General features: G+C 47.5%; 3 protein-coding genes across 5 annotated transcripts in view; 1 reads left to right on the top strand and 2 right to left on the bottom strand.

Moving 5' to 3' along the window:
- LOC126486670 (androgen-binding protein homolog) overlaps positions 1-23815 on the top strand; it is a 128691-nt gene that overhangs the window by 12861 nt on the left and 92015 nt on the right. The window contains exon 1 of one of the 2 annotated variants that reach the window (XM_050119031.1): positions 17734-17794. The exons of the other annotated variant lie outside the window; for it this stretch is intronic. Coding sequence (XP_049974988.1) covers positions 17734-17794 — 61 coding nt within the window. Of the gene's footprint in view, positions 1-17733; positions 17795-23815 lie in introns of those variants that run through there. 2 annotated transcript variants of the gene reach the window in all.
- On the bottom strand, positions 3600-8357 carry LOC126486651 (ETS domain-containing protein Elk-1). 2 transcript variants are annotated; one of them, XM_050118993.1, is made up of 2 exons: positions 7902-8357; positions 3600-7348 (listed from the first exon to the last, which is right to left on the bottom strand). In XM_050118993.1, exon 2 carries the CDS (start codon positions 7051-7053, stop codon positions 5773-5775), a length of 1281 nt encoding a protein of 426 aa, XP_049974950.1. In that variant the 5' UTR covers positions 7054-7348; positions 7902-8357; the 3' UTR covers positions 3600-5772. The 2 variants fall into 2 exon arrangements, with proteins under 2 accessions (XP_049974950.1, XP_049974949.1); XM_050118992.1 differs by having other exon boundaries at positions 3600-7342.
- On the bottom strand, positions 9526-10836 carry LOC126486680 (major allergen I polypeptide chain 1-like). The gene is made up of 3 exons (XM_050119045.1): positions 10776-10836; positions 10361-10548; positions 9526-9555 (listed from the first exon to the last, which is right to left on the bottom strand). The coding sequence occupies exons 1-3, from the start codon at positions 10834-10836 to the stop codon at positions 9526-9528; spliced, it is 279 nt and encodes a 92-aa protein (XP_049975002.1).

Raw genomic sequence — 23815 nt, 5'->3', positions numbered from 1 at the left:
TTGTATTTTTTCAAGAGCAATTTACAATTCCAAACAAGGCAAAAAATTTTTTTTTTACTTCCTCAATCTTCTTTTCTAAAGTATCTACATTTGAATCAGCCATCAAGATATCATCCACATAATGGATAATTACAGATTGAGGAAACTGTACACAAATCATTTCTAATGGCTGTCACATTAAATACTGACACTGGGTGGGGCTGTGTAACTTCCCTTGTGGGAAAAGTTTTCACTGATATCTCTTATCAGCCTGAGAATTATTATAAGTAGGCATTGTGAAGACAAATTTTTCTCTAGCCTTTTCTTGTAAACAATAAACAAACAGCAGTTTTTTAAATCAATAATTATAATTGGCCATCTTTTATGTAATCGAGAGGGCAGAGGAATTACAGGCTGTAAAGAGCCCATTGGCTGAATCACCTTAGTAACGGATCTTAGATCTGTTATCATTCTCCATTTTCCAGATTTCTTTTTTAAGAACAAATACAGGAGAAGTCCAAGGATTGGTCTATTCTTCTATATGTTGAGAATTTATCTGCTCCTGTGAATTTCCTGATGTCAAAGGGCATTGTTCCACCCAGATGGATTTGTCAGTTAAACATTTTAAAGGTAGAGCTGTTGGTACTTTTGAAAGATCAGCAGCTGTTGTGCCCTGTTTTTGTACAACCTGAATGGTCACTGACTGTTCTTTATAATACCTTTTAATATTTTTCTCAGAAACATATGCCAGTTTATGGTTTCTTTCTGAGATTGGAGGTTTTCCTCTGTTGTAGCCATTCACGTACCCACAAATTCATTGCTATGTTAGCCACATATGGCTTTAATTTTCTCTCTGTTTTTCTGGCCCTACACATTCAACCCATCTTATGCTCTCCCTTCACCAGAGAAAACGTTCTAGTCCCTAAAAGTTGAACATTTACTTCCTGCAGAGGCCAATTTGGATGTCAAGATTCAGGTACAACTATTGTTACATCCTCCCTCGTGTCTATACGACCCTCAATTACAATGTCATTTGTTTTTCTTTTTAGTTTTGGTCTCTGATCATTCACAAAAGTCTGCCAAAATATTTATTTGATGGTTTCTCCTGAAATTTTTGTTTTCTAAAATTGATGTATCATCTAGAACAGTATGGTTTTTAGTATCTATTTCTTTTTTTAATTGGGTGATACATCTTTCTCTGCTCCCCTCCCTTTCTAGCCTCTCCTGTACTTCCCCCCAACTCCCAATTTACTTAGGGGATTTTGTCTTTTTCTCTTTCCTATATAGATCCTTTTATGTCTCTCTTAGGGTCCCTATTTCTTTCTTTTTTTTAAAAAGTTATATATATTAGTGCTCTATCTGCATGTACCAGAAGATGGCATCAGAGCCCACTATAGATGGTTAATAGCCACCATGTGGGACCTGGGAATTGATTTCAGGATATCTGAAAGAGAATTCAGTAATCTTAAGTACTGAGCCATCTCTCTAGCCCCCAATATGGTTTTTAAAAAAGGCATTAGGTCCTATAATTGTTCGGGGATGAAGTTTCCTTCAACTAAATTTGACAAGGACCTCTGAGAGAGGTCCCCCAGGCATTTCTTGATGGCAAAGGGTTACCCTGTCTGTCCTTTGTTGATCTGCATACATTGGTCCTGTGGGCCTTTGCCTCATCTTCTGCCTACTCTAGAAGGCAGGGGTGTTCTGTTTGGATTAGTCCTAGAAGAAACATTGCTTTTAAAAATGCCCAGTCTATAAAAATTCCTTTTTAGATGACCTTGTTTACTACAATGAAAACATCTGACATTTTGTTTTTTTCTTTAACCCTCTGGAAATCCCCTCTCCTATGCAAGTATCTTCATGGTTATGATTTCAATATTGACTGTATCTCAGATCCATTCCTGTATGGGTGCTGACCTTTGTCAATGGAAGTTTCTGTCCAATTCATTCCCACAGTCGTTCAGTCCAAAAAAGAAACACCCAGAGGCTTATATTAATTATACACTGTTCATATACTATTAATTAGTTTATTAATTATAAACTATTAATTAACTCAGGATTATTATTAGCTAGCTTATACAACTTAAATTAACCCATTATTCTTATCTATGTGGCTTGGTACCTTTTCCCAGTGAGGTATTCTTATCTTGCTTTCTCTGTGTCTGGCTGGTGATTGATTCTGCCTTTCCTCTTCCGTGAATTCTCTTAGTCTAGTTGCCCCACCTATACATCCTGCCTGGCTACTGGACAATTAACATCTAATTAAACCAATAGCAGTGACAAATCTTTACAGTGTAAAAGAGCATTCTTCTATAGCCGATCTTGCCTTTAAAAGCCTAATTATCATTTGCTTTATGAATTAACATTTTCAAAAGCCAAAGATTCAATTATTTGTCTGGCTTCTGAATTTGGTATCATTCTATTCACAGCTAAAGTCAATCTTTGTAAAAAACAAACAAACAAACAAACAAACAAACAAACAAAAAACAGTGAAGGTTTCTTTTGGGTCCTGTATAACTTTAGTAAATGAATGAGTCCTCTTTCTGACTTCTTTTGTCCCAAGCATTCAAAGTTGCTGCATGACACAGAGTCAGGGTGTGGTCATAGTCATCATGTAGAGACTGACTTTGTATATCCGCATAATTGACCTCTTGAAGATGTTGGTCTTGGGAGATTTCAAGGCTTCTAGCCCACTTTGTTGTTCAGTGGTCCTAGCCTCAACTTCTTACCATATCCTCCACTGTAATTGTGGACCAGGTTCCAATATACTATTGTAATCAAGTCTTTCCAGTCATTTGGGACAATTCTATTACCAGTTGACCATGAATTTAACATCTGCTGAACAAAAGGTGAATGCATGCCATATAAAACTACAGCTTCCTTAAATCTCCTCAAATCTAACCTTTCCACAGGAACCTAGCCAGCTCTGACACAGCCTTGGGGTACTGCCATTTGACAGTTATTTCCAGGTGACTAAATAAATTAAGGCTGATTGTCTGACAGCCTTGGACTGTTCCTCTCTAAGTTTATGATGTAATGGTGTCATCGGTTCTCCTTTAAATTCCTCTTTCTATATCTGAGTATCTTCATTATCTGTTTTAATGAATTGTCTTAAGTCTTATAACTTATCAGACGAAATTCCATTATTTTCTTTAGTAATTAGTTCTAGGGCTTGCATATTGTCAGTAGTCACCATTTCTAAGGCCTTTATCTCTTGGCAGTCATATCAACCAACTTATTTAGGGATCAAACAAGATGTATCAAACCAATATTTATAATTGACATTATATAATCCCTTCTAAGTTAATTATCCCCTAAGTCTCTCCATCCTAACAGTGTTTCCCATTTTTGGATGTGGACAAAACCACTCTCCCTTTGTTTTTTGATCTAATCCCCCCTTTAAGAGTTCCCAATTGTCTTACCAAATCTGCTGATGATAACGGTAAAAGTCTGGGGCCAGCTGCCTCTGCTTAGCCTGTCTGAGCTGAAAAGCAGGCGGTGTCGATCCTGGCTGAGAACAGCTGTTCTGACCCTGTGTCCGCAGCCTGACGAGGGGTTCCAGGGAAGGCCCACACTTGTGGGGAGAAAAGGAGTCAAGCAGCCAGCAACCTGCAAGGGAAATGTGTGAACTCAGCCATGTGAGTGGCTGGAAGTGAAAGCACAGAGCTACCTGAAGGCAGAGCTGCTTGGTGCTGAGGGGCTAAAAACAGAGACATTTGGAGCCAAGCGCCTGTGGAGTTTGGGACTTGTGGACATTTGCTGTAGAGACTGCTATAGGAAAATTCCAGACTTGCTCAGAGGGATTGGGGAAGAAAGGGAAAGCCAGAGAGACATGAGGTGACTCCCCAGAGAAACACAGTTCTAACCCATGAACATGACAACCTTGTCTGTCTTTGTGATCCCATCTCAATCTGAGAGATGAGTCCAGTGCTCCTAAGCTGATCCCTAACCCCCTGCCTTGCTCCTAGCAATGCTCACACCATCCCCTGAACTTCTTTTTTAATAGTACTGATTTCTACATCTATGTACATATAGGTCACCTAAATGGGGTGTCTCCAATAGGAATCTCTGTCCAGAACTCCAGACGTACACTCAATACCTTCTCACAGAGTTCTCTAGACCAGCTCAGATTCAGCATGGCCCTAAACCTACTTCATTTTTGTTGTTTGTTTCCTTTATATTTTTTTCAAGACAGGGTTTCTCAGCATAGTCCTGGCTGTTCTGCAGCTCACTCTGTAGGGTGGCATCAAACTCAGAGATCCAACTGTTTTGGCTACTCAGTGCTGGAATTAAAAGGTGGATAATGAAAGACCCCCCGGTGTGGAGAGACTCTCACTCAAGTCTCAGGATAACACGACCCCACCCCCACCCCCAGTAACTCACGAGAGACCGTGCTGCATCACACGAGGTTTATTGACAGGTACCAGTGCACTGGGGCCGAGACTCATAACCCACGCAGGGAAGGAGTTGGACCCCGAGTGACCAAGAGAAGGTTTTTTTTTCTTTTTCACCTTTAAAAATATATATTTACAGAACAATTCCCCATTCTCTGGGACTCTTAGAAAAAAAGGTCCATTTTGGGGAAGTAAAACAAACAATGGAGACGAGTGTAGCACCGTCCCCCAAATCACCAGCCCCCAGGTCTTCAGGCCTGGTCTGGGCCAGTGCTGACAGGAGGTGAGCCTGGGAGTTTTTTGAATCCATTCCTTCCAGCCTAGAATTGATACAAGACAGGCTTCATGTTCCCCATTCCTCCCTCCCAACTCCAGGGACACTTAAAAGGGTCCTTTGCACCTGCCCGCAGGAAATTGGGGGGCTGGGAGGGAGGGAGCTGAAAATACACATTTGGTATCAAAAATAAACACTTGAGGTTGGCAGGAAGACCGCCTCCAAATCCATTACTTCCCACCCACCCGCCTACCCACCCATCATATATAGGAAGGGATGCTTCCCCCTCCCCTATCGAAAAGCCCCATTTAAAAATAGATTATACTATCAAAATGGAAGAAGATGGGAGACAGAGAGCCCTGGAGTACTTGCTGGAGGGGCCCCCCAGACGGGGACCACCACCCCAAAAAAACCCTCCATTGGGAGGTAATAGGCAGGCCCCCAGGGAATTTGGAGACAAAGGAATGGCTTCTCAGGGGAAGAACAAGAGGAGTATTCCTCCCTGGCTGAAAGCTTACTTGAGAAAGAACAAGCTGACTGAGAAGGTTGGGGAGGTAGCAATTCCTATGTGAACAGTGTGATTCTTCCTTGGCTACCACTCCCAAACCATTAAATCATACAAGTGCTTCCTGGACTCAGATATGGCCAGGAATAATAAAACAAAACAAACTAGCTCTTCAACCCAGGTTGCAAAATAAAGACAGGGCACCCTCATCTCCCCAAGGGCAGGCTGAGAAATAAATAAAGGTCCTTTTCAAGCCATACCCTGATTGTCTTGTTTTAGGGAGAAAACTGGGGAAAAAATGGGGGAGATGTCTTAGCCACTCTCCTAAAAGGGTTAGGCCAGATTCTTCCCAGTGGCCTTCAAAAAATAAATAAATAAACCGCGTCTACCATTCAAGTAGGAGACGTGTAAAGGCGGCCACTGGGAGGCTGGCAAAAAGAAAGAAAGAAAGAAGTTGTCTATTTTGGGTGGAAGTTAGTGAAAGATTCTCTCTTTCCCAGGAATATCCACCCCACCACGAGCAGAGCATGAGTCTGTCGGTTGAACTGTTTCTCCTTGAGATGGCTCGTTGGAGAGTTGAGGAGCAGGGATGGAGGGACTCCAGAAAGGGGGTGGTGGTGGAGTCATGGCTTCTGGGGCCCTGGGGAGAGCACCACGGGGGTCGAGAGGCCATCCACGCTGATGGAAGGGATGTGCACCTGTGCGCTGCCACTGGACGGAAACTGGAAGGAGAGCTTGGCTGGACTACGGGGTGCAATTGGACTCAGAGTGCTCCAGAAGTGAATGCTGGGGGGCAGTGAGCTGGGTGTCAGCAACACCGGGGTCAAGGTATGTGTGGGTAGCAGGGATGGCGTCAGTGCTGGCCCTGGTGCCTGCAGACCAGAGCCTGTTCCTGATCCAGGAGTCCGTTCAGGTCCTGGGCTACCCAGCAGGCTTGGGCTGAGTGGAAGTTCCAAATCCCGGGGCTTCCGGCCCTTCTGGGGTTGGGCGATCTCAGTGGCAGAGGCAGAGAGGCCACAAACCTGTGCTGTATTTTCCATGATGACAGCTGGGAGCCGAGCCAGAAGGTCTTCTGAGGGTGAGACTTCTGGTTCAGTTTTGACAGTTTCTGAACCGAAGCCTGCAGCCTCTACTGCTTGCAGTTCTTCCCTAGGTCCCTCCACTTTCACTTCTGGGGGCAGTGGACGGCCAAAACCTGGCTCCAGACTCAACTCTTCTGATTTCTGGTTTGTGGCCTCGGGTGGGGTCAGGATAACCTGCAGGGGCAGACCAGCCTCTTCAGCCTCCAAACAGGCTTCTATACTGGTGCTCCTGCTCCTCGAGGGAGGTGCTGGTACTCCTGCAGGGGTAGTGTTGGGGAGCACTGAGGCAGGCCGAGGATGCAGAGGTGGTGGTGGCTGTGGCTGCAGGGACTGGATTGTGAAGGTAGAGTAGAGGCCCGAGCGCATGTATTCGTTTCGGCTGCTGCGTGCTAAACCACCTTGGCCTGCCATTCCTGCACCCTTGGGTGTTCCTGGCTTTCCACTGGCAGTGTCCCCTGGGGCTGTATGGATAGCAGCAGGGGCCATGGCGACAGTCGAGGCTACAGACACCTCAGGCTGGGGTGGGCAGTCTTCAGTGGAGCACCCTGCAACCTCTGGGAAGGATACAAACTTGTAGACAAACTTCTGACCGCTCACCTTGCGGATGATATTCTTGTCGTAGTAGTACCGCAACGCCCGGCTGAGCTTGTCGTAATTCATGTTGGTCTTGTTCTTGCGCAGCCCCCACAGACGGGCCACCTCCTCTGCGTCCACCAACTTAAATTCACCGCCATCCCGTGAGGTCCAAGAGATGATGTGGCCGTTACCTTGTTCTCTCAGAAGCTGCAGCAGAAACTGCCACAGCGTCACAGACGGGTCCATCGCTAGGGAAGTGCTCACGCCATTCCAGAGGGACCTGCGTGTGGCCCGGCAGGGGCGGCGGCAGCTCTGGGGGGCGGGGGCTCCATGAGAGGCCCCACCGCCCCCCCAGGCCCGGGTTCCAAGGCGGCGGCGGCGGCGGCGGGAGCAACAGCGGCGGCAGCGGCAGCACCCAGAAGCCCGAGAAGGGGTTTTTATAGGAAGAAACCACAGCCCAATAATCCGAAAGGGGCAGGGAGGGTGTCACAGAAAATTCTGAAAATACCAGTGATGATCACAAGGAGGCAACTCCCTGTTTCTCAAAAAAAAAAAAAAGAGAGAGAGAAAGAAAAAGATTATTCTGAAGATTACAATCTAACTTTATCTTCAGCTAGTTCCTAAAACACAGTCACTGAACCGGCTAATCCTAGATTTCTGATTCTTTTCTCCCTGCTTAGATTTTTGGCTCTATTTTTTCCTGCAAGGGGGGTCTGGATTTATCCAGGTCTTTCAGTACCACCATTGCTTGGCCCAAACCTTCTTCGTAACATTCTTTCAAAAAAAAAAAAAATTATCCCGCCAACCTTTCCTCTTCATCTGAAAGCACTTCCTTCCTTCCATTGACTCACGACTCTCCTTAGTTTGTAGGTATAAAAGGCTGGAGGTGGCTTGGTGGATAAGAGATTGGTTGCTCTTTCATGGGTTCCAGTTCGATTCCCAGCACACACATGACAGCTCTATGGTCTAAACCTTCAGTCTCCAGCTACTGAAGCCGTTTTCCGGTCTCCCTGGGAGCTGAACATTACTTGCACAGACATACATTCGAGCAAAACACACATACGTATATACAAATAAGAGTATCTTCGTCTCACCATGCCACCGGCGCCCTGGGCTCATCCACTCAGTCTCCCATCTCTCCCGAAGCGCATCTGCACGCCCCTCAACACGTGGGTCTTGCTGTAGAGAAAACTTCTTGCGCCTCCGTGGCACTGGGTGACAGACCGGGACCTCCCACAACCAGGCTGCCCAGTCCGCATCAGCCTGGTGAGGTTGAAAAGACCTGGGCAGGGGCTGCCTCTGACCTCAGATGAGCGCAGGGCGGTCTGCAAGCTCTGCCCGGGGCCACTGCACCATCCCTGGCCGAGTTAGTCAGGGCGGCCGCCACCTGCACACTCGGGGCTGAGCGAAGCTGCTCCGGGCTGGGACCCAGGGAAGTTCCGCTGGCCCGTGCTGTCCTGTACCGTCGTCATCTAGGCGGCATATTCTCCAGTCTCTGAGTTACTTAACCTAGGAGGCAGCAGGAACTCAGACTCTCGATCTCCTATAAAGCGAAGCCGGAAGTGCCTCCTTTGACGCAAAGCGCTGAGGCTTCTGGGTAATGTAGTATCCTCCAGCCATGGCCCTTCAAGGGAGAACTCCCTAAAGTTGGAACATCAGTATGCACAGACACTTGGCCAGCAGCCTCGCTAGTACCCCGAAGTTATGGTCTCGCTCCTGCAACAGGGGGCGTCGTTCTGTGATCGCCATGGAAAGGATTGCAGCGAATCACAGAAGTGTAGAGAGTCCTTATTTCAGATATTCTCCAATGCTACAAAATCAGATTACACAGGCAACCAGATTTGTGTGACCCAAGAATTGTGTTCACCTGATGACCTTTGAGTTAATAGTATTCCCTTATTTCTATGCAGATGTGTGTGAACTGACTCTTTATAAAGTCAGTTGTGGGGCTGGGGAGATGGCTCAACAGGTAAAGGCACTTGCTCCCTACCCTGGCAACAGGAGTTCAAGTCCCGGGACCTGCAAGGCAGGAGAGCAATTTGACCTCTATATATACACACACAAATGCACATACACACAAAGGGACACACACTATTATTATCCCCCTACCCCAAACAAATATAACAAAGTAAGTCATGGTCCCAGAAGCCTGAGACAGCGCCCACATCCCAGCTGTGGTTGGGTTTGATAGATGGGACCCAGAGGCCTAGAGGGGCATCTTAACTCATGGACACTATACATACACAATTGGCCATTGTCCCAAGCAGTGGGAAGAAGGAAGAGATTTTTCTGTCTGGAGCCTGTGTGATCCTCAGCAGACACTCGGCTTCTCTGACCCTTCACGGTTCCATGTTCCTGGGGACTTCATTTGGGGATGTCATGTATGTGCCCTATGGACCATGGCCCATGAGAGTGACAGACACTCTGGCTGTGTTGACTGCGGTCTCCTACATCCCCTAATGTGTTTTTCAGGGGCATTTTGGCAGCGTTGCAATTCAGTAGTGACAATTCAAAGTCCCACTGGTTGTCCCTGCCATGTCCCAACCCACTCAATGCCCATCGCCAAATCCAAACAGTTCAGGCTCCCCTGTGAATTGCAAGGCTTTTATTGTTGGAATCCTGTTTTTAGACACCTGGAGGGTAGGGGTAGGGCTTGCCGCATCTATGCAGGTGAGCAGACAAGTGACTTCCTTGAGTTTTCGGGCAAAGACGAATTCATCAACAGAGAGGGTTAGCATCTATTTTATCCTGCAAAGAGAAAGGTGGCAAAGCGTCAGACGTGGAGATCTCAGCAGTCATACACGGGACACCACTTGGGAGGGACCTGCACTCTGTCTGCAACAGCTCCTGGGTCTGACTTGGCCCAGGGAGCCTCCTCTCCATTCTGTCTCCAGCAAACCACACCAGGGCGAGCCTTGTAAACAGCCTCCAATCCAGCCTGATGGGAAGAGCCACCTGCCCTCGGCACACCATGGGCACATGTGGGGCAGAATGGAGAAGCAGCTGGGGAGGGCCTGGCAGGTCTCCAGGTGAGCCTGCGGGCAGCTGTGGCCCTACAATGAACTGATTCCGGTCACATGATGACCTCAGAGACATGCAGCTGGGGCGGTGACAATCCTGACAGTTCTAAGGACAAGATGGGATTCAATTAGATTCTGCAGCTGAGTGACCCAGGCCTGGATTCTACACAGTGACCTCAGAGATCCAGGGGACAATAAAAATGATGAGTGTTTGGGGGTGTGATGATAGACTTGAAAAGTTAGGACAAAAGATCCCGTCTGGAGAAGGGGTGCCAGGTACTGATTTTTCTGGACTCAGGAGGCTGGGGCAGAAAACCTGATGGAGACCAACTGGTACTGTGGGAGCAGGGGTCTTGGGGGTCTGGTCTGCCTTGACTGAGCTGTGCAGCCAGTGTCCTTCCTGCCCCTTCCTCCTGACATCTTTCTGGATTCACAGAGGAGCTGCAGTGCTGGGGAGGAACACAGGCTCCATCCCTAAGCTGGGGTGAGCAGGTGGGCACACAGGCTCTGATCCAGACACACAGAGAACTCACCATCAAACTCTGCACATTTGCCTTGTCTTCCTCTGTCAGCTTGTTATCAACACATATCTTCAGATTTTCAGCATTTTTCAATACGGCAGACTCGTTCCTGTACTGGCTCACAAATTCCACATAGTCAGGCACAGACGGGCCAAGAAAAAGAGCACTGTCCTCCTTCAAAGCAGGGCAAATGCCACAATCTGAAACACGAAGAAAAGGTGATTCTCCATTGAAAGCCTTACATCAGAACACAGATGTCCTTCCTGGGGAGTGAGGGTGTGAGAGCCCTGGAGACCCTGCATCCCTGACAACCACACCCTAGTACTCACTTTCCCCTGAGGTCACCCACACCCTGAAACCTTCTTCCACGAGGTCACCCACATCCCTGTACCCACTTCACAGAGGTCACCCCAACCCTAGAACCCACTTCCCCCTGAAGTCAGGAGCAGGGCAGCCCCAAGCAACACGAGAGCACCAGTGAGCTTCATGGTAATGGTGGCAGGTGCTCCTACTCAGCTTGGGCCCCATTTGTAACTGCCCTGGGCATCTCAGGGAGTGGGGAGGGGCAGGTTCTGAGCTCTCCAAGCCCCTCCCAGAACCCTGCTTGAACCTCCCTGGGGCTGTGTCAGGGAGAGATGTGTGTTTTGGCAAGAGAGTAAGATCCTGGTCAACAAAGGACCTAGGTTCAGCCTGGTCCCTTCTTAGTGCTCTGCTTAAGGTCACATGTCATGTGAAGACCCAGGAAGTAGTGAGCAGGACGAGGTCCAGGTCCCTCCATCAGGCCTCCAGAGTGAGGTATCTGTACCCTCTCACACCAGGGAACTTGACGTCTATTAAAAGCCTCCCTAGTAGTCAATGTCTAGGGTAGACAAGACCTCTGACCACTTGGGGACCCTGCTCTGACTGTTTCTGTCCCTGCCCCCATCTTTCACTTGCTTCACTGCTCCATTGAAGCCGACTCTCACCCTGAACTCCTCCTGCTTTTGGAGTCATCTTTAACTCCATCTTTTCGTGGTTTTGATGTAGGGTGTTTCTACACAAGCCTAGTTGTCCTGGAATTCACTATCTAGACCAGGCTGGCCTGGAAATCACATAGACTCACCTGACTCTTGATGCCAGCTCTGGCCATTCCGAATTCTCCATAGATTTCTTAGGAAAACTAGAGGGCAATCTCAGCTGGTTGCCCCAGATTCTGAAGACACAGGCTCTGTCTGTCTGGTTCAGAGTGTCTAGAAGAGTTTTTCTATCACAGAAATCTAGATGGCCCTTCCACCATTTCTACCTGAGCCAGAGGGGCAGCACCTTTCCTTCCCCCACTGAGAGGCCCAGCAGAGGGGGCTGCTAAGAGGCAGGCTGTGGTAGGCTCCAGTGCCCCTCTGGCCTATGGAGGGGGGCAGCTCAGACCCATGCACTGTCCTGAGAGACATGCATGACTCTCTCCCCGGGACTGACATTGTAGGCCTCAAGAGAGGATTCTGCCTTTTGTCTGCCCTACTTTCAGGAGTGTGGGCTGAACAGACAGGGACAGCGATGGAGAAGGAGGCAGTAGGCAGAGGAGCAAAGTCTGAGGCAGGAGAATGACAATTGAGTGGTCAGGAGGCAGGCACCTTGATGTGTGCACGCTGAAGCATTGGACAGGGACAGGGACAGGAAAAGGAAAGGTCACAGAAAGAGAGGCAGAGCAGAGTCTGAGGAAGGATCAAAGGGGACAGATCCAGAGGACAGAAACTTCAGGACCTGTTTGACAAAGAGGTTCAGGGAGTGTTGGCGTCTTTAGACACAAGAGCCTCACCAGGGCAAAGACCACAGCACTGCTGAGTGCCTAGAAGGACTGACATCCTGCCAGGAGTCTCTGTGTCCCATGCTGGTGTGAGGCCTGTTCACTAGAGGGTTCCTCCTGCTGCTGCTCCCATCTGCCAGCTGCTTCTGCTCCTGCTGGGACACATGGAGGGCAATGAAAGCTGCCCAATCCAGAACCTGGAGAGTGCCCCTTCCTGCACCCATTTCTACCTTTGTGAGCAGAGGGATCCCAGACAGCTAACTGGGGCACACCTGCCTCAGCCTCCCACAAGCAAACGGGGATTCCATGTGGGAAACACCATGTCTTCCCCTCATTTCTCTGGACTTTGCCAGTCCCCTGACCACTCTGTGCCTGGAAACCAGAACTCCATTACCCTGGCCTGTTTGTCATCCGAAGCATCTCTGTACCAGGTACGGAACCACATCTTCATAAGCATGACCCCAGGGAGAACCTGGACGTCCACATGCTCTGCCCTCATGTCTGATGTGCTGGCTGGGAGATTTAATGCTTCATTCCCCAGACTGCATCCAACACCCACCAAATCAGAGGACAGCCTGCTATGTCATCCACATGGCTAGGCCACACCAAACCCCACCTTGCACCCTGGTCGCCGTGTGGCAGGTGAGCGGCAGTGCATGGTGTGTGGCTGTAAAGCATGTGCAGCCTCTGCTCTCTTATTGTCTTCTGCCAGTCCCACCTCCCCCACCCCTCACGCTGCCCTTCTGCTCTGCACCAGGAGCTCAGACAGGGCAAGGCACTGGGTGGATGTGGCTGCTCTGTCTTAAACTTTCAAGACCCCAGACCATGAACCAAGTTAACTTCTTTCCCATGTACCTATCCTGGGTGTTTTGTCATAGCAATGGAACATGGCTTATACACCTCAGTGCACCTGGACCCCTCTTATCTTAGAACACAGCAAGCCTCCACCAGAGCACTGGGCTCTAAACCCTGTCGTCACTTCCTTAAGTCCCCTTGCATTGTCTGATTTTGGTGTCCCTTAGGTGACTAACATCGACAGCACATAGGAGGTCTCCACAGATGCTGGGTAGATGGGTGAAAGGTCTAGTTCACTTCTCTCAAGTCCATAAACAAGACCTTTCTTAAGACATGAAACCAACAGCCAGGCAGTGGTGACACAAACCTTCAATCCTAGCACTTGGGAGGGAGACGGGCAGATCTCTGTTGAGTTCAAAGCTAGCATGTTCTACAGAATGAGTTGCAGGACAGAGAAGACTGTTTCACTGAGAAACCCTGTCTTGAAAAACCAAACCAAACCAAAACCAAAAAGCCATGAAACAAACAGTATCTTCCCACAGAGCCTAGGCTGGCTTCAAACTCTCAGCCTTCTGGCTCCACTTCCCTGTTTAAATTTTACAAGTGCTTATAGAATGTGTCTGGTATTAATTTTTGAAAGTAAAGAGTCTAAGTATCTCTTAAGTCAGAACTAAGTAGTTTGTTGTCAAAGGCTCATGGCTGTCACTTTGTCTCCATCAATGGTGACAGATGAAGTTTTCCAAAGACTCAGAGAACCAAGAACCTTTTGACTTACTGGTTAGCCAAGCCAAACAGGATTTGCATCCGGTAACTGTTTTCGAAAAGAGGTGCCTAGCGCCAAGGCCCACTTATGAGCTGTCCACTCTGTCCTGTCTTCCTTGTGCTTGTGACCTTATAGTTCCCGAGGGCTGCTGAGGCCTGCACAATATCCCTGCCCAGCTGAGGCCTTCTCTTTCTTGGAAGTATTAGGAATGGAGACGAGGGCAGACTGTGGCTAAGGTGTGTCTGCTGCTGGCTGACACCTGTAGCCCCCTGCTACCTGTCAGAGCTGGCATCAGGCTTTCTGTAGATCTCACAGAGGTTAAGACCCTTGACCCCACATGTCAGAGGACATAAGACATATACACCTTTCCACAGTAATTGTAACTGCTCACTACAACCATTAGTATTCTCTTACAAGATGTCTCTACTGTTTTCCCAGCTCCTCACGGTTTCCTATTTGTGTTCATGTGTGTGTGTGTCTATGAACTCACACAAATCTTCATTTGTGTGTGTGGATACATGGTATGCAGGCTATTTTTAAGTCACCTTGACACAAGCTAAAGTCATTGGGGAGGAAGGAACCTCAATTATGAACTTGCCTCCTCATGGTAGTGCTGGAACACGCCTTTAGTCCCAGTATTTGGGAACCAAAGGCAAGGATTTCTTTGATTTTGAGGCCAGTCTGATCTACAGAGAGTTCTATGATGGTCAGGGCTGCACAGATACCCTGTTTTGAAACACCAAAAAAGTAAAGAAAAGACAAGAAAAAGAAAAATGCCTCCATACGTTTGACTGTAGGGATGCCGGTGAGGTATTTTCTCTCCCTCACACCTCAGACAGATTTTCTCTGTGTAGCCCAGGCTGTCTTGGAAATCACTCTGTAGACCAGGCTATCCTCAAACTCAGAGATTTGCCTGCCTGTGCCTCCCTAGGGCTGGGGTTAAAAGCATGCACCACCAACACCTGGCCAGGCATTTTCTTGATTACTGATTAATGGGGGATGGACAGGCCATTGTTAATGGGGCCATCACTGAGCAGGTGGCCCTGGGTTCTATAAGAAAGCAGGTTGAGCAAGCCATGGGAAACAAACCAGTAAGGAGCACCCATCCTGGGCCTCTGCATCAACTCCTGCCTCCAGGCTCCTGCCCTGCTTGAGTGTCCTGACTTCGAGGTTGAATGGTTAAGTCAAATAAACCCTATCCCCCATGATTAGCTTTTGGTCATGGTGTTTAATCACAGCAATAGCAATCTATCTATCTATCTATCTATCATCTATCTATCTATCTATCTATCTATCTATCTATCTATCTATCTATTATTTATTTATTCCTGATAGGGTTTCTTTATGTAGTAACTTCTATCATGGAACTCTCTTTGTAGACCACGATGTCCTTGAACTCACAGAGGACCACCTGCCTCTTCATCCTGAGTGCTGGATCAAAGGCGTGCGCCACCAGGACCAGCTGAGAAAAAGCCATCTACTCTAAAGCACGTGCCATACATATGTGTATGCAAATGGTAGGCAGAGATAGACAGTCAGGTGCCTTCAGTAGCTCTCCAACTTATCAATGTCTATGTGTGTGTATATGTGTGTGTGTTTTTAGTTTTGATTATGTGCCTGGAAATTTTTTTCTGCATGAATATCATATGATCTGTGTCCAGTGCCTGTTGAGGTCGGAGGAGGGTGTTGGATCCTCTGGACTGGAGTGACAGATTGTTGGGAGCTGTCATGTGGGTACTTGGTCCTCTTAACAGCTGACCACCTTATAGCTTTTGACACAGGGTCTCTTACTGAACTTGGAGTTTGCTAATTTGAAAAGATTGACTGGCCAGTGACCTCCAGGGTTGGACTCCCTAGGGCTGGGACACAAGGTGTGCTATTGTGCCTGGCTTTCCTATTGGGTTCTGGGGATTGAAATTCAAGTATTCATGCTTACACAGCAAGCACTTTCCTGACAGATCCATGCCCCTGGCCATCTTGCTTCTGTCTTTGGAAACACATGCTCACTCTGAAGGACTGAAGGAAGTAATTCCCCTGCCCAGAGGATAGGAACATCTAGAAATAGTCATGGTTTCTTCTGGAAGAACACTGTCTTTCATTCCTATTTATCTGCTCATCCAACCATGCATGCCAGCATGGACTCATGTTATTTCACAATTCTAGTATAATCCAGTAGGATGTTACTTAGTTTGTGGTTCAAATTATTGGATATTGACCATTAGGAGCTCGTTTAGACTCCCTTGTGCCTGTTCTCAAAGAGAGTATTCATATGTGTGCATTCATGTACTTTTGTGTGTTTGTGTGCTTCTGTGTGTTTGTGTGTGTATGTACAAAGGTGTCATGGTGTGTGTGTGTGTGTTTGTGTGTGTGTATGTAAGAGACAATTGCAGGAGTTATTTCTCTTCTCCAACAATGTGGGTTCTGGATTTGAACCCAGGTCAGCAGGCTTAGCGGCATACACCTTTAATCACTGAGCTATCTCAACTGCCTCCCACCCTACTGTGTTAGACGAGGTCTGTTATTGAACCTGGAGCTCCCATGGCATTGGTGGAGCCACCACACTCAGCTCTTTACAGCGTCCTGGGGATCTGAACTCACATCCTTAGGCTTGCATAATGAGCACTTGTCCACTGAGCCATCTCCTTAGTTACTCCATTTTTGTGAGGGGGGGGGCAGTGGATTAACCCCAGGGCTTTGCACATGCTAAGAAACGCTCTACTACTGTGTTAGTGATCTAGTGACAAAACCCAGATAAGAAGTAGCTCTCTGCTTACAGTTTGCAGGGAAACAGTTTATGACAGCGGGGCAGGCATGGTGCAGGAATTCCACATGGCTGATCACATCTACAGTCAGGAAGTAGAGAGACGTGAATGCCCAGCTTGCTTTCTCCTTTCCACTTTGTCCATTATCCTAGTCCACGCTGGACACATAAAGTCAGACATCACTTAACCTAGCTTCTACACTCCTCATTGATAGCTTTGATTCCATAGTGATTGTAAACCCAATCAGGATGACCATCAAGGTTAGCAATCACATACAGTAAACCTCCTGTCTCTAAGGATGATTAACTCTATTCCCAGCGAACAACATCATTTGAGCCGCAAACCTCTTTCTGAGGGTAGTAGGTTGAATTGAACTTGAGAGAGTCCACACCCACAGCACTGCCTAGGGACAGTGGAGCGCTCTAGTTTATACCTGGCCAGTCCCAAGGGGCTTGTGGGGCTGTGGACAATGGAGAGTTCATGGCACAGGGAAGAATCCCTCCCTCTACTACTATCTGCTGTAACCGCATTGACTCTAATGTTTAGACCTCTTTGAGGCCTGCTTACTGGTGGAGGTGAGACAGACAAGAGCAGGGTGACAGGGATGAGCTCCCTTGGCGGGGAGGGAGGAGTGGCAGCATGATGCAGCCCCTGAGGATCCACACAATGACCAAACACACTGGGACAACGCAGGCTGGGAGTCACTAAAAACCCCAGATGGTTCCCTCATGCCCTCAGAGGTCTAGTCCAAAGCCTGCAGCAGCTAAGATGTCAAGTGTCCCCAGGCCCCTCAGATACACACACTTCTGCTCAGATCTTGAACTCAGGCAGATACAGTGTTCTGGGCAGTTGGCCGCCTACAGTGACAGAAACCATCCTTGACCCCTGTGGTTTCCACTTCCAAACTTGAGGAGGACATGCTTGGAGCCAGGAGAGGAAGCCCAGGTGACAGCTGAGCTAGGACAACAGGGCATTTGTCTCAGCATGTGGCTGCTTACAAAGGTCAGCTCTAACCATCTTCTGGCAAAGGCACAGCCACTTCTTTACAGAAAATGAGCACACAGGATGTCTCCAATCATTTGTTTTTCAGAGTGGGAAGGGCTCCTAAGCTCTCTCACCCATGCAAGTGGGAAGGGGATCCATAGGTGCCAGGTTCTTGCCCAAAGTCATTTGTAATTCCTGGGAGGCAGGTATAGGGGTGCGATGGGCGGGACTGGGCTAAGGGAGACAGCAGTTTATAAGGTAGCAGGATCTGCTCTGAGTAGAGCATTTAGCATCCTACACCATGAAGGGGACGCTGCTTCTGCTGGCCTTACTGGTGACTGGGGAGCTGGGCTTCCAGACAAGTGAGAATGGGAACCGATGGCCTTTCTGACCCTTGCTCACTCCATCTCCTTCCTTATCAATCTGTTTGGATATCTAGGGGTCCCCGGGATGTCACTAGTCAGGAGTCCTCCAGAAGACCTTTGACACTCTCTGTTCAGGATTTTTACAGTTGGGATGGGTGGAATGGGGAGACTGTGGTGAGGTGGTGATGATCGGCCCTTAGTTGCATATACAGCTGAAGCTGGGTCATGTGTGGGATTTATGTGAAGGTCAGATGTGCAGGCTGCAACACTCATACACGCCTCTTCTGCTGTGTGTGTGTGTGTGTGTGTGTGTGTGTGTGTGCGTGTGTCTATGGAAACTGTGTGCTGTATCTAGGAGGCAGCAACCTTTGGGAGGGCTGGACTGTGTGGACTAAGGTCAGTTAAGATTTATGTAGAAGTGTTGAGAAACCCTGAGCCTCCATTTCTGCCAGCCTGGGGCTCCTTAATGATGTTCTTCTGTCTGTGTTTGCAGCGGAAGCATGCCTTCCTTTCTTTGAAGTCTATGCTGCAATCTCCATTGGTAATATGAAAATATTGAATGCCGTCCTTAACAAGTTTGACCCTACTGACGGGGAAAGGCTGGGTTTCGAAAAAATCACGGATTGCTTCAATGATGCAGGAGTGGAAGGGAAAATCCTGAAAGCCAAAGTTTTGGTAACTTCCTCCCCACCCTGATTCTTCCTGCACCTTATGGTAGAATGCTGTGTAGAAATGATGCAGGCAATAGTCATGTGTGCCAGGAAATTGACACCAGAGCACCCAACCCTTGCCCACCCTAGCACGTGTCTATGCAGCATGCTGGTCCACATCCAGTCTGTCTATGCAAGGTCCTGCAGAGCTCTCCCCAACGATGGGTGACCGCCGGGTTCTCACCACAGCAGGGCAGGCAGGGACACAGGATCCTTGGTGTGGATCTGCACAGGGAGGGCACCCTCATCTCTCTACTACTCTAAGGTGCCTGAAACTCCTCTCTACTGGCCAGGGTCACCTTCTCTGGAGCCTCCCTTAACTCTGCTCTCCTGTTGCAGATGGAACCCTCCTTCCACTGGCTTCCTCAGAGCCACAGCCAGAACCTCCCTCCATGGCTTAGAAGCCACCACCATTCCCACAAGAGAGTGCTTGTGGCTACTCACTCCAGTCACTCCTGGTCTCCCTTAGTCTCTTATTTAAGCATAGCTGGATTACAGAGACACATATTTTCAATATTGCATCTCTTACTCTCTGTTTCCAAAGTACTTTTAGTTTGGGTGTCAGGTCCTGCAAAACCACAGCACTCTCCAAGAAGGAATTTCTTCCAGCACATCCACACAGGGACGTATTTCTAACCCCACCATACAGCCAATGTGCTGATGGATGTCCTCAGGTATGAGATATTATCAAAGCTAGAACTCAGCCATCTTGACCTTTTTCCAACCTAGCCCCCATCATGCCTTAGGGACCTTCTCCCTTCATCCCTGCCTGGCTAGGGTGGCTTTTCAGAGTCCTCCTGACAGCTGTGGAGGAGCTGCAGCTCCCTGGGGCAAAGTCTGTTGCTGGAGCCCCAATCACTGCAGGGAATTTTCTTCCCTATGCAGAAGGAGTAGCCTCATCATGGGTGACTGGTGAGCCCTGCTGGGGTTTTGCTCCTTGATTGTAACCACCTTTGCCCCTTTCTGTCGTTTGGTTTTCCAGGAAGCCCTTGTCTTCAGCCCAGAATGTAAAGAATACTATACCCAAGATGCCATAGACAAATTTAAGGCACTCCTTTCCAAAGTTAACTTATTTGGAAAATGATGACTGATCTGAGAGCCACCTTGCTGCCCTGTCCGTTTTCCATCCAGAAGTTGGAATCCAGACACCTGTCCCCTCCTTGCTCAGTCTGTTAAGCTGGTTCAATAAACACCTGCAGCTCTGCTCTGGGTCCCATGTCTGTGTGTTGTACAGGTGCCATGTGATGTCTTCAGATCTAAGAGACAGAAAAAGGACTTGAGTAGACACTCAAAGCAGGGTGACTGCCACTGACTGACCTTGCAGTCTTTTTGCTATGTAGACCAGGCTGGCCTCAAGCTCACAGAGATCCACCCATCTCTGCCTCCCAAATGCTGTGATTAAAAGCATTGGCCCACACCACACAAGGCTCACTGCAGCTTTGTGAGTCTGTAAGACAGGAGCTGTCTGAGACTAAAGGGCATGAAATCAGCCACAGGTTTCATCTCACGCTGCCAGGATATGAACGAGATGCCTCTGGGTTTATCACATGTCAACTCACTCCTTATAGGTCAGACCATAACAGTGCTGTGACTTGGGAGATGACTTGGGTGTGCTTATCAGATTCTCTTGGACTGCAAGAAAGGTCATCATTTGTCTAGCTTGGTAAATACAGTAAGTTCCAGGACAGCCAGGGCTACAAAGAGAGACCCTGCCTCAATAACAAAAACAAAAATTAATAATAAACCGAAAACTCGAATGAGGAAAGAGTTGGATAGATGTGCAACTAAAGAGCAGAGAGAAGGCTGGGAAGAAAGTTCACTAGGTAGAGTGCTTCTGTGCATATCTGGTGACATGAGTTCAAATCCCAGAACCCATCTAAAGTCAGACTTGAAAACATACGTCCGTAATTCCAGTTGTCTTGCCAGAAGATGAGAGGAGACAGGAGAATGCCCAGAATTCTGGAGTCCAGACAACCACAAAGGCCTGTGTTAGACAAGGTAGGTGAGGAGTGACACCCAAGATTGTCTTTTGACCCCCATATGCACACTGTGGCATGTGCATGTATGCTCTCTCTCATATACTCACAGACAAAACATCCAGACAACTAAAATGGAGAGGAATAGCAACACACACAAACAAAAATTATGAACACTAGTGATTAGGGAGATACAAAATAATAGCACAGCTAACGAGAGTGCAAATATTGAGAAGAGCAACTGAGCAGAGCAATGTTGGTGAGCATGTGAGGGACTGAGTCATAATGGACAGATCACAGATTGTCAGTGTGTAAGATAAACATGCATGTAGCCTTTGACCAGAGGGCCGTGTGCGTCGGTTTCCGTATGTGACAGCTTGAATGCTTCCTAAGGAAGGCTGGTCTGTCTTAGAAGACCACAGAGCCTCTCCAGGAACATAGCTCTCATGTGCAAACCAGCGACTCCTGCGTGCACAGACTGGCTTCTCCTTTTAGCACCGAGGCCAGTATTTTTCCAAACCAACACCTCAGTACCGGCATTGCTATAATCTGAAACCTGTTGGGATTACTCAGAGCAGGAAATCCTAGAACTGTTTACTCTGCCTGTGGAATCTCAATCAAAGGATGAGGGCTCCTGATCAACACCTGCATCTCATGAGGCCGTGTGGCATGGCGTAGGCCCTGCTACGGAACATGTAAGTACTATGTTCTCTCACTGCCGACCTTCCTGTACTATCAGTCATGTCTCTAAGGGAGATCCTCACGGGTAAAATGAGACATCCAGGCCTTTGATGCCTGGATGTTAACCCACCGGAGACACTAAGAGGTAAATGTGCATAGCAGCTTCATTTGGAACAGTTCAAACTTGAGGATATCTAATTGTCCCTTAACAGATAGACTAATGATGCCAGAGAAAAGTGCCTCACCACACAACAATCAAGCACTTATATTCTAATGGAGAAATCTCTAGGATCATGCAGGAACGATGCTTGTTTTACACGGAAGTTTATTGCGGTGCCATCCCCTTAAACGTTTCAGAATCAGAAGGAACAGTAAGTACATCATGAGAAACTGACTAAAATGGGTGCTGAGGGCAAACGATCAGCTTCTGCTCGTCTTCTCATCAGGGCCCATTTATTCTTCCAGTGTCTCCCCCATGCTCTCCGTGTTCTCTGTATGGTCTCCAATCCCACAAGGTTTCTAAGGTTTGCAGTTATATACCTGCACAGACACAGTTAACAATTCTGTGGCCATAGCAAGGATACCAGGCATGCATTTCCCAGGGCAACAAAAACGGAGAAGTCTGCCAGGTGGTGGTGGCACACGCCTTCAATCCCAGCACTCAGGAGGAAGAGGCAGGTGGATCCCTGTGAGTTTGGGGCCCAGTCTGGTCTAAAGAGTGAGTTTCAGGACAGACTGTAAAGCTATACAGAGAAACCCTATCTCGTAAAGCTAAATAAATAAATAGAAAAAAATCAGATGAGCCTGACAAAGCAGGTGCTATTACCTTGCACACGTCTCAGAGGGGGCGTGGCTGTGAATGCCTGGACACATCTGAAACTGATGAATAAAGGGAAGGGCCTATGTTTTTTAGGAGGGGAGAGAGGGAGGGGCTTTGTGTGTTAAATACATTTGTGTGCTTATGTAAGATCGAAGTTTGTAATTAGTAAATATAGAAAAAGAGGAAAGAAAAAAACCATGGCAGTGCTGTGCAGTCTCTGAGCTCTTCCGTTCCAGTGGTGGCTGGGAAGCCAGCATCTGTGGAAGCCAGCGTAAGCTGTGGGAGGAAAAGTATCGCACTGGATCTGTGTTGGAACTTTTGCCCATTTTTTGCATGAGTGATAGGAATTTCCTTTCTCTGTGGCCTTTTCTAGAATTCAAGTCACTCAGTATATATCCAGTATATCAAGATCATATGGCCAACGAAAGGTCATCCAGTATAACCGTACATGGCAGAGTTATGCCCAATTTTTGATTAATACACTACTGAGGTTTTTTGGGGAGGAGTTCTACTATGGAGAAGGGAGTACTATGGGTTCAGAAGGGTTTTACAGAAATGACAGTGACCATTCAAAGGCAGGTCACCAAAGCTTTGCAAGTTGAGTGTTAGCCAGCTGATTTTCTGCTGTATTATCACTGTATAATAACTGGGCCACAGTAATTTCATTTCTATACACTTCTGAAAGAGGAAAACAAATGTATAGTAAAAGCAATCAGTGAACACTGGGATGGGCAGTTGGGAGAGGAAAGAACATTAGGAGCAATAAAGATGCTCATCATCATGACTGCAGTGATGAGTTCAGGGGTTTGTACATTAAATTACACTTTAATCACACACAGCATGGGGCACATCTATTCAAGCTCAACAGAGCTTTAATGAAAGAAATGGTTCAGAAGAAACGGAATGACTAAAAGCACAAAAATAAGGATTTCATCTCTACTGAAAAAACCAGAAAGTTTGGCAAATGCACTCTTGTCCTATCCTCTTTGGGAGAGAGGCCTACATCGACGGACACAGAGCATCCTGAGCAATAAAGATTGACTTTAGTCCCAGGTCACACACATGAATGGGCATCTCTTTCCTTTCTCCACTTTATCACCCACATAGCCCAGGCAATCCAGTAAACATTAGATCATCTACCATTGCTCTGAGTATCTACAGAGAAACAACCAGGGAAGGCCTGAGACAGCCTGTGTACCCACACCTCTCACAGCTACAGTGAGCAGAGCATTCCAGAAGGACATTTAGATGCAGACATTCTGGGATTTTCTGCCCCCACTATTATTAATCAAACCCAGGGTATGGATATATTTGTGGCATACTGTTGTATGCTCATTCCATGCCTGCAGCCTTCTTGCGATAACACATGAGTACACACCAGGGTACTCCCTGAACTCCAAAGCCTTTCTTCAAAGTGAATTTTCTAGTACCAAAGAAGGAGAAGAAGCCATGACCTAAGGTCTCCTTCAGTGTGGAGTCCGTGGTGTTTAAGGAGGCTGGACTTGTGGGTGAGAGTTTCCCACATGCACAGCACCCATATTGTTTCTGCCCAGCATCACTTCTCTGGTGTTTGTAGCTTGGTTTTCAGTAGTCCAAAGCTGATCTTTGAGTGGAGTTTGTCACCTTAGTGACATTACCTTAGTCCAGGTGGAATCGTCATTGTGGGGCCCCATCCACATTTTTAGACTGCCCCTTTTACCCTACAAAACTTCAACACACACACACATGTATAGATGTATATGCATGTGTGTGTATTAATCTAATAATTTTGAAATAATAGGTATATCTTAAAAAAGTCTTGAAAATAAATAGTGGCAATAAATACTTTTTT

Source organism: Alexandromys fortis, unplaced genomic scaffold (assembly GCF_014885135.2).
Source record: "Alexandromys fortis isolate MF-2015 unplaced genomic scaffold, M_Fortis_MF-2015_v1.1 scaffold_140, whole genome shotgun sequence".
NCBI classification, from domain to species: Eukaryota; Metazoa; Chordata; class Mammalia; order Rodentia; family Cricetidae; genus Alexandromys; species Alexandromys fortis.
Note: the sequence above shows the minus strand (reverse complement) of the source record. Positions and strands in the feature narration are given on the sequence as shown.

What these genes read in the sequence shown, in the direction of transcription:
- LOC126486680 (XM_050119045.1), bottom strand. Translation starts at nt 10,836, where the DNA reads ATGAAGCTCACTGGTGCTCTCGTGTTGCTTGGGGCTGCCCTGCTCCTG. An exon ending in GCTCCTGACTTCAGGGGGAA is followed by an intron (nt 10,549 to 10,775) that starts GTGGGTTCTAGG and finishes TTCGTGTTTCAG; the next exon opens with ATTGTGGCATTTGCCCTGCT. An exon ending in CAAATGTGCAGAGTTTGATG is followed by an intron (nt 9,556 to 10,360) that starts GTGAGTTCTCTG and finishes TTCTCTTTGCAG; the next exon opens with GATAAAATAGATGCTAACCC.
- LOC126486651 (XM_050118993.1), bottom strand. Translation starts at nt 7,053, where the DNA reads ATGGACCCGTCTGTGACGCTGTGGCAGTTTCTGCTGCAGCTTCTGAGA.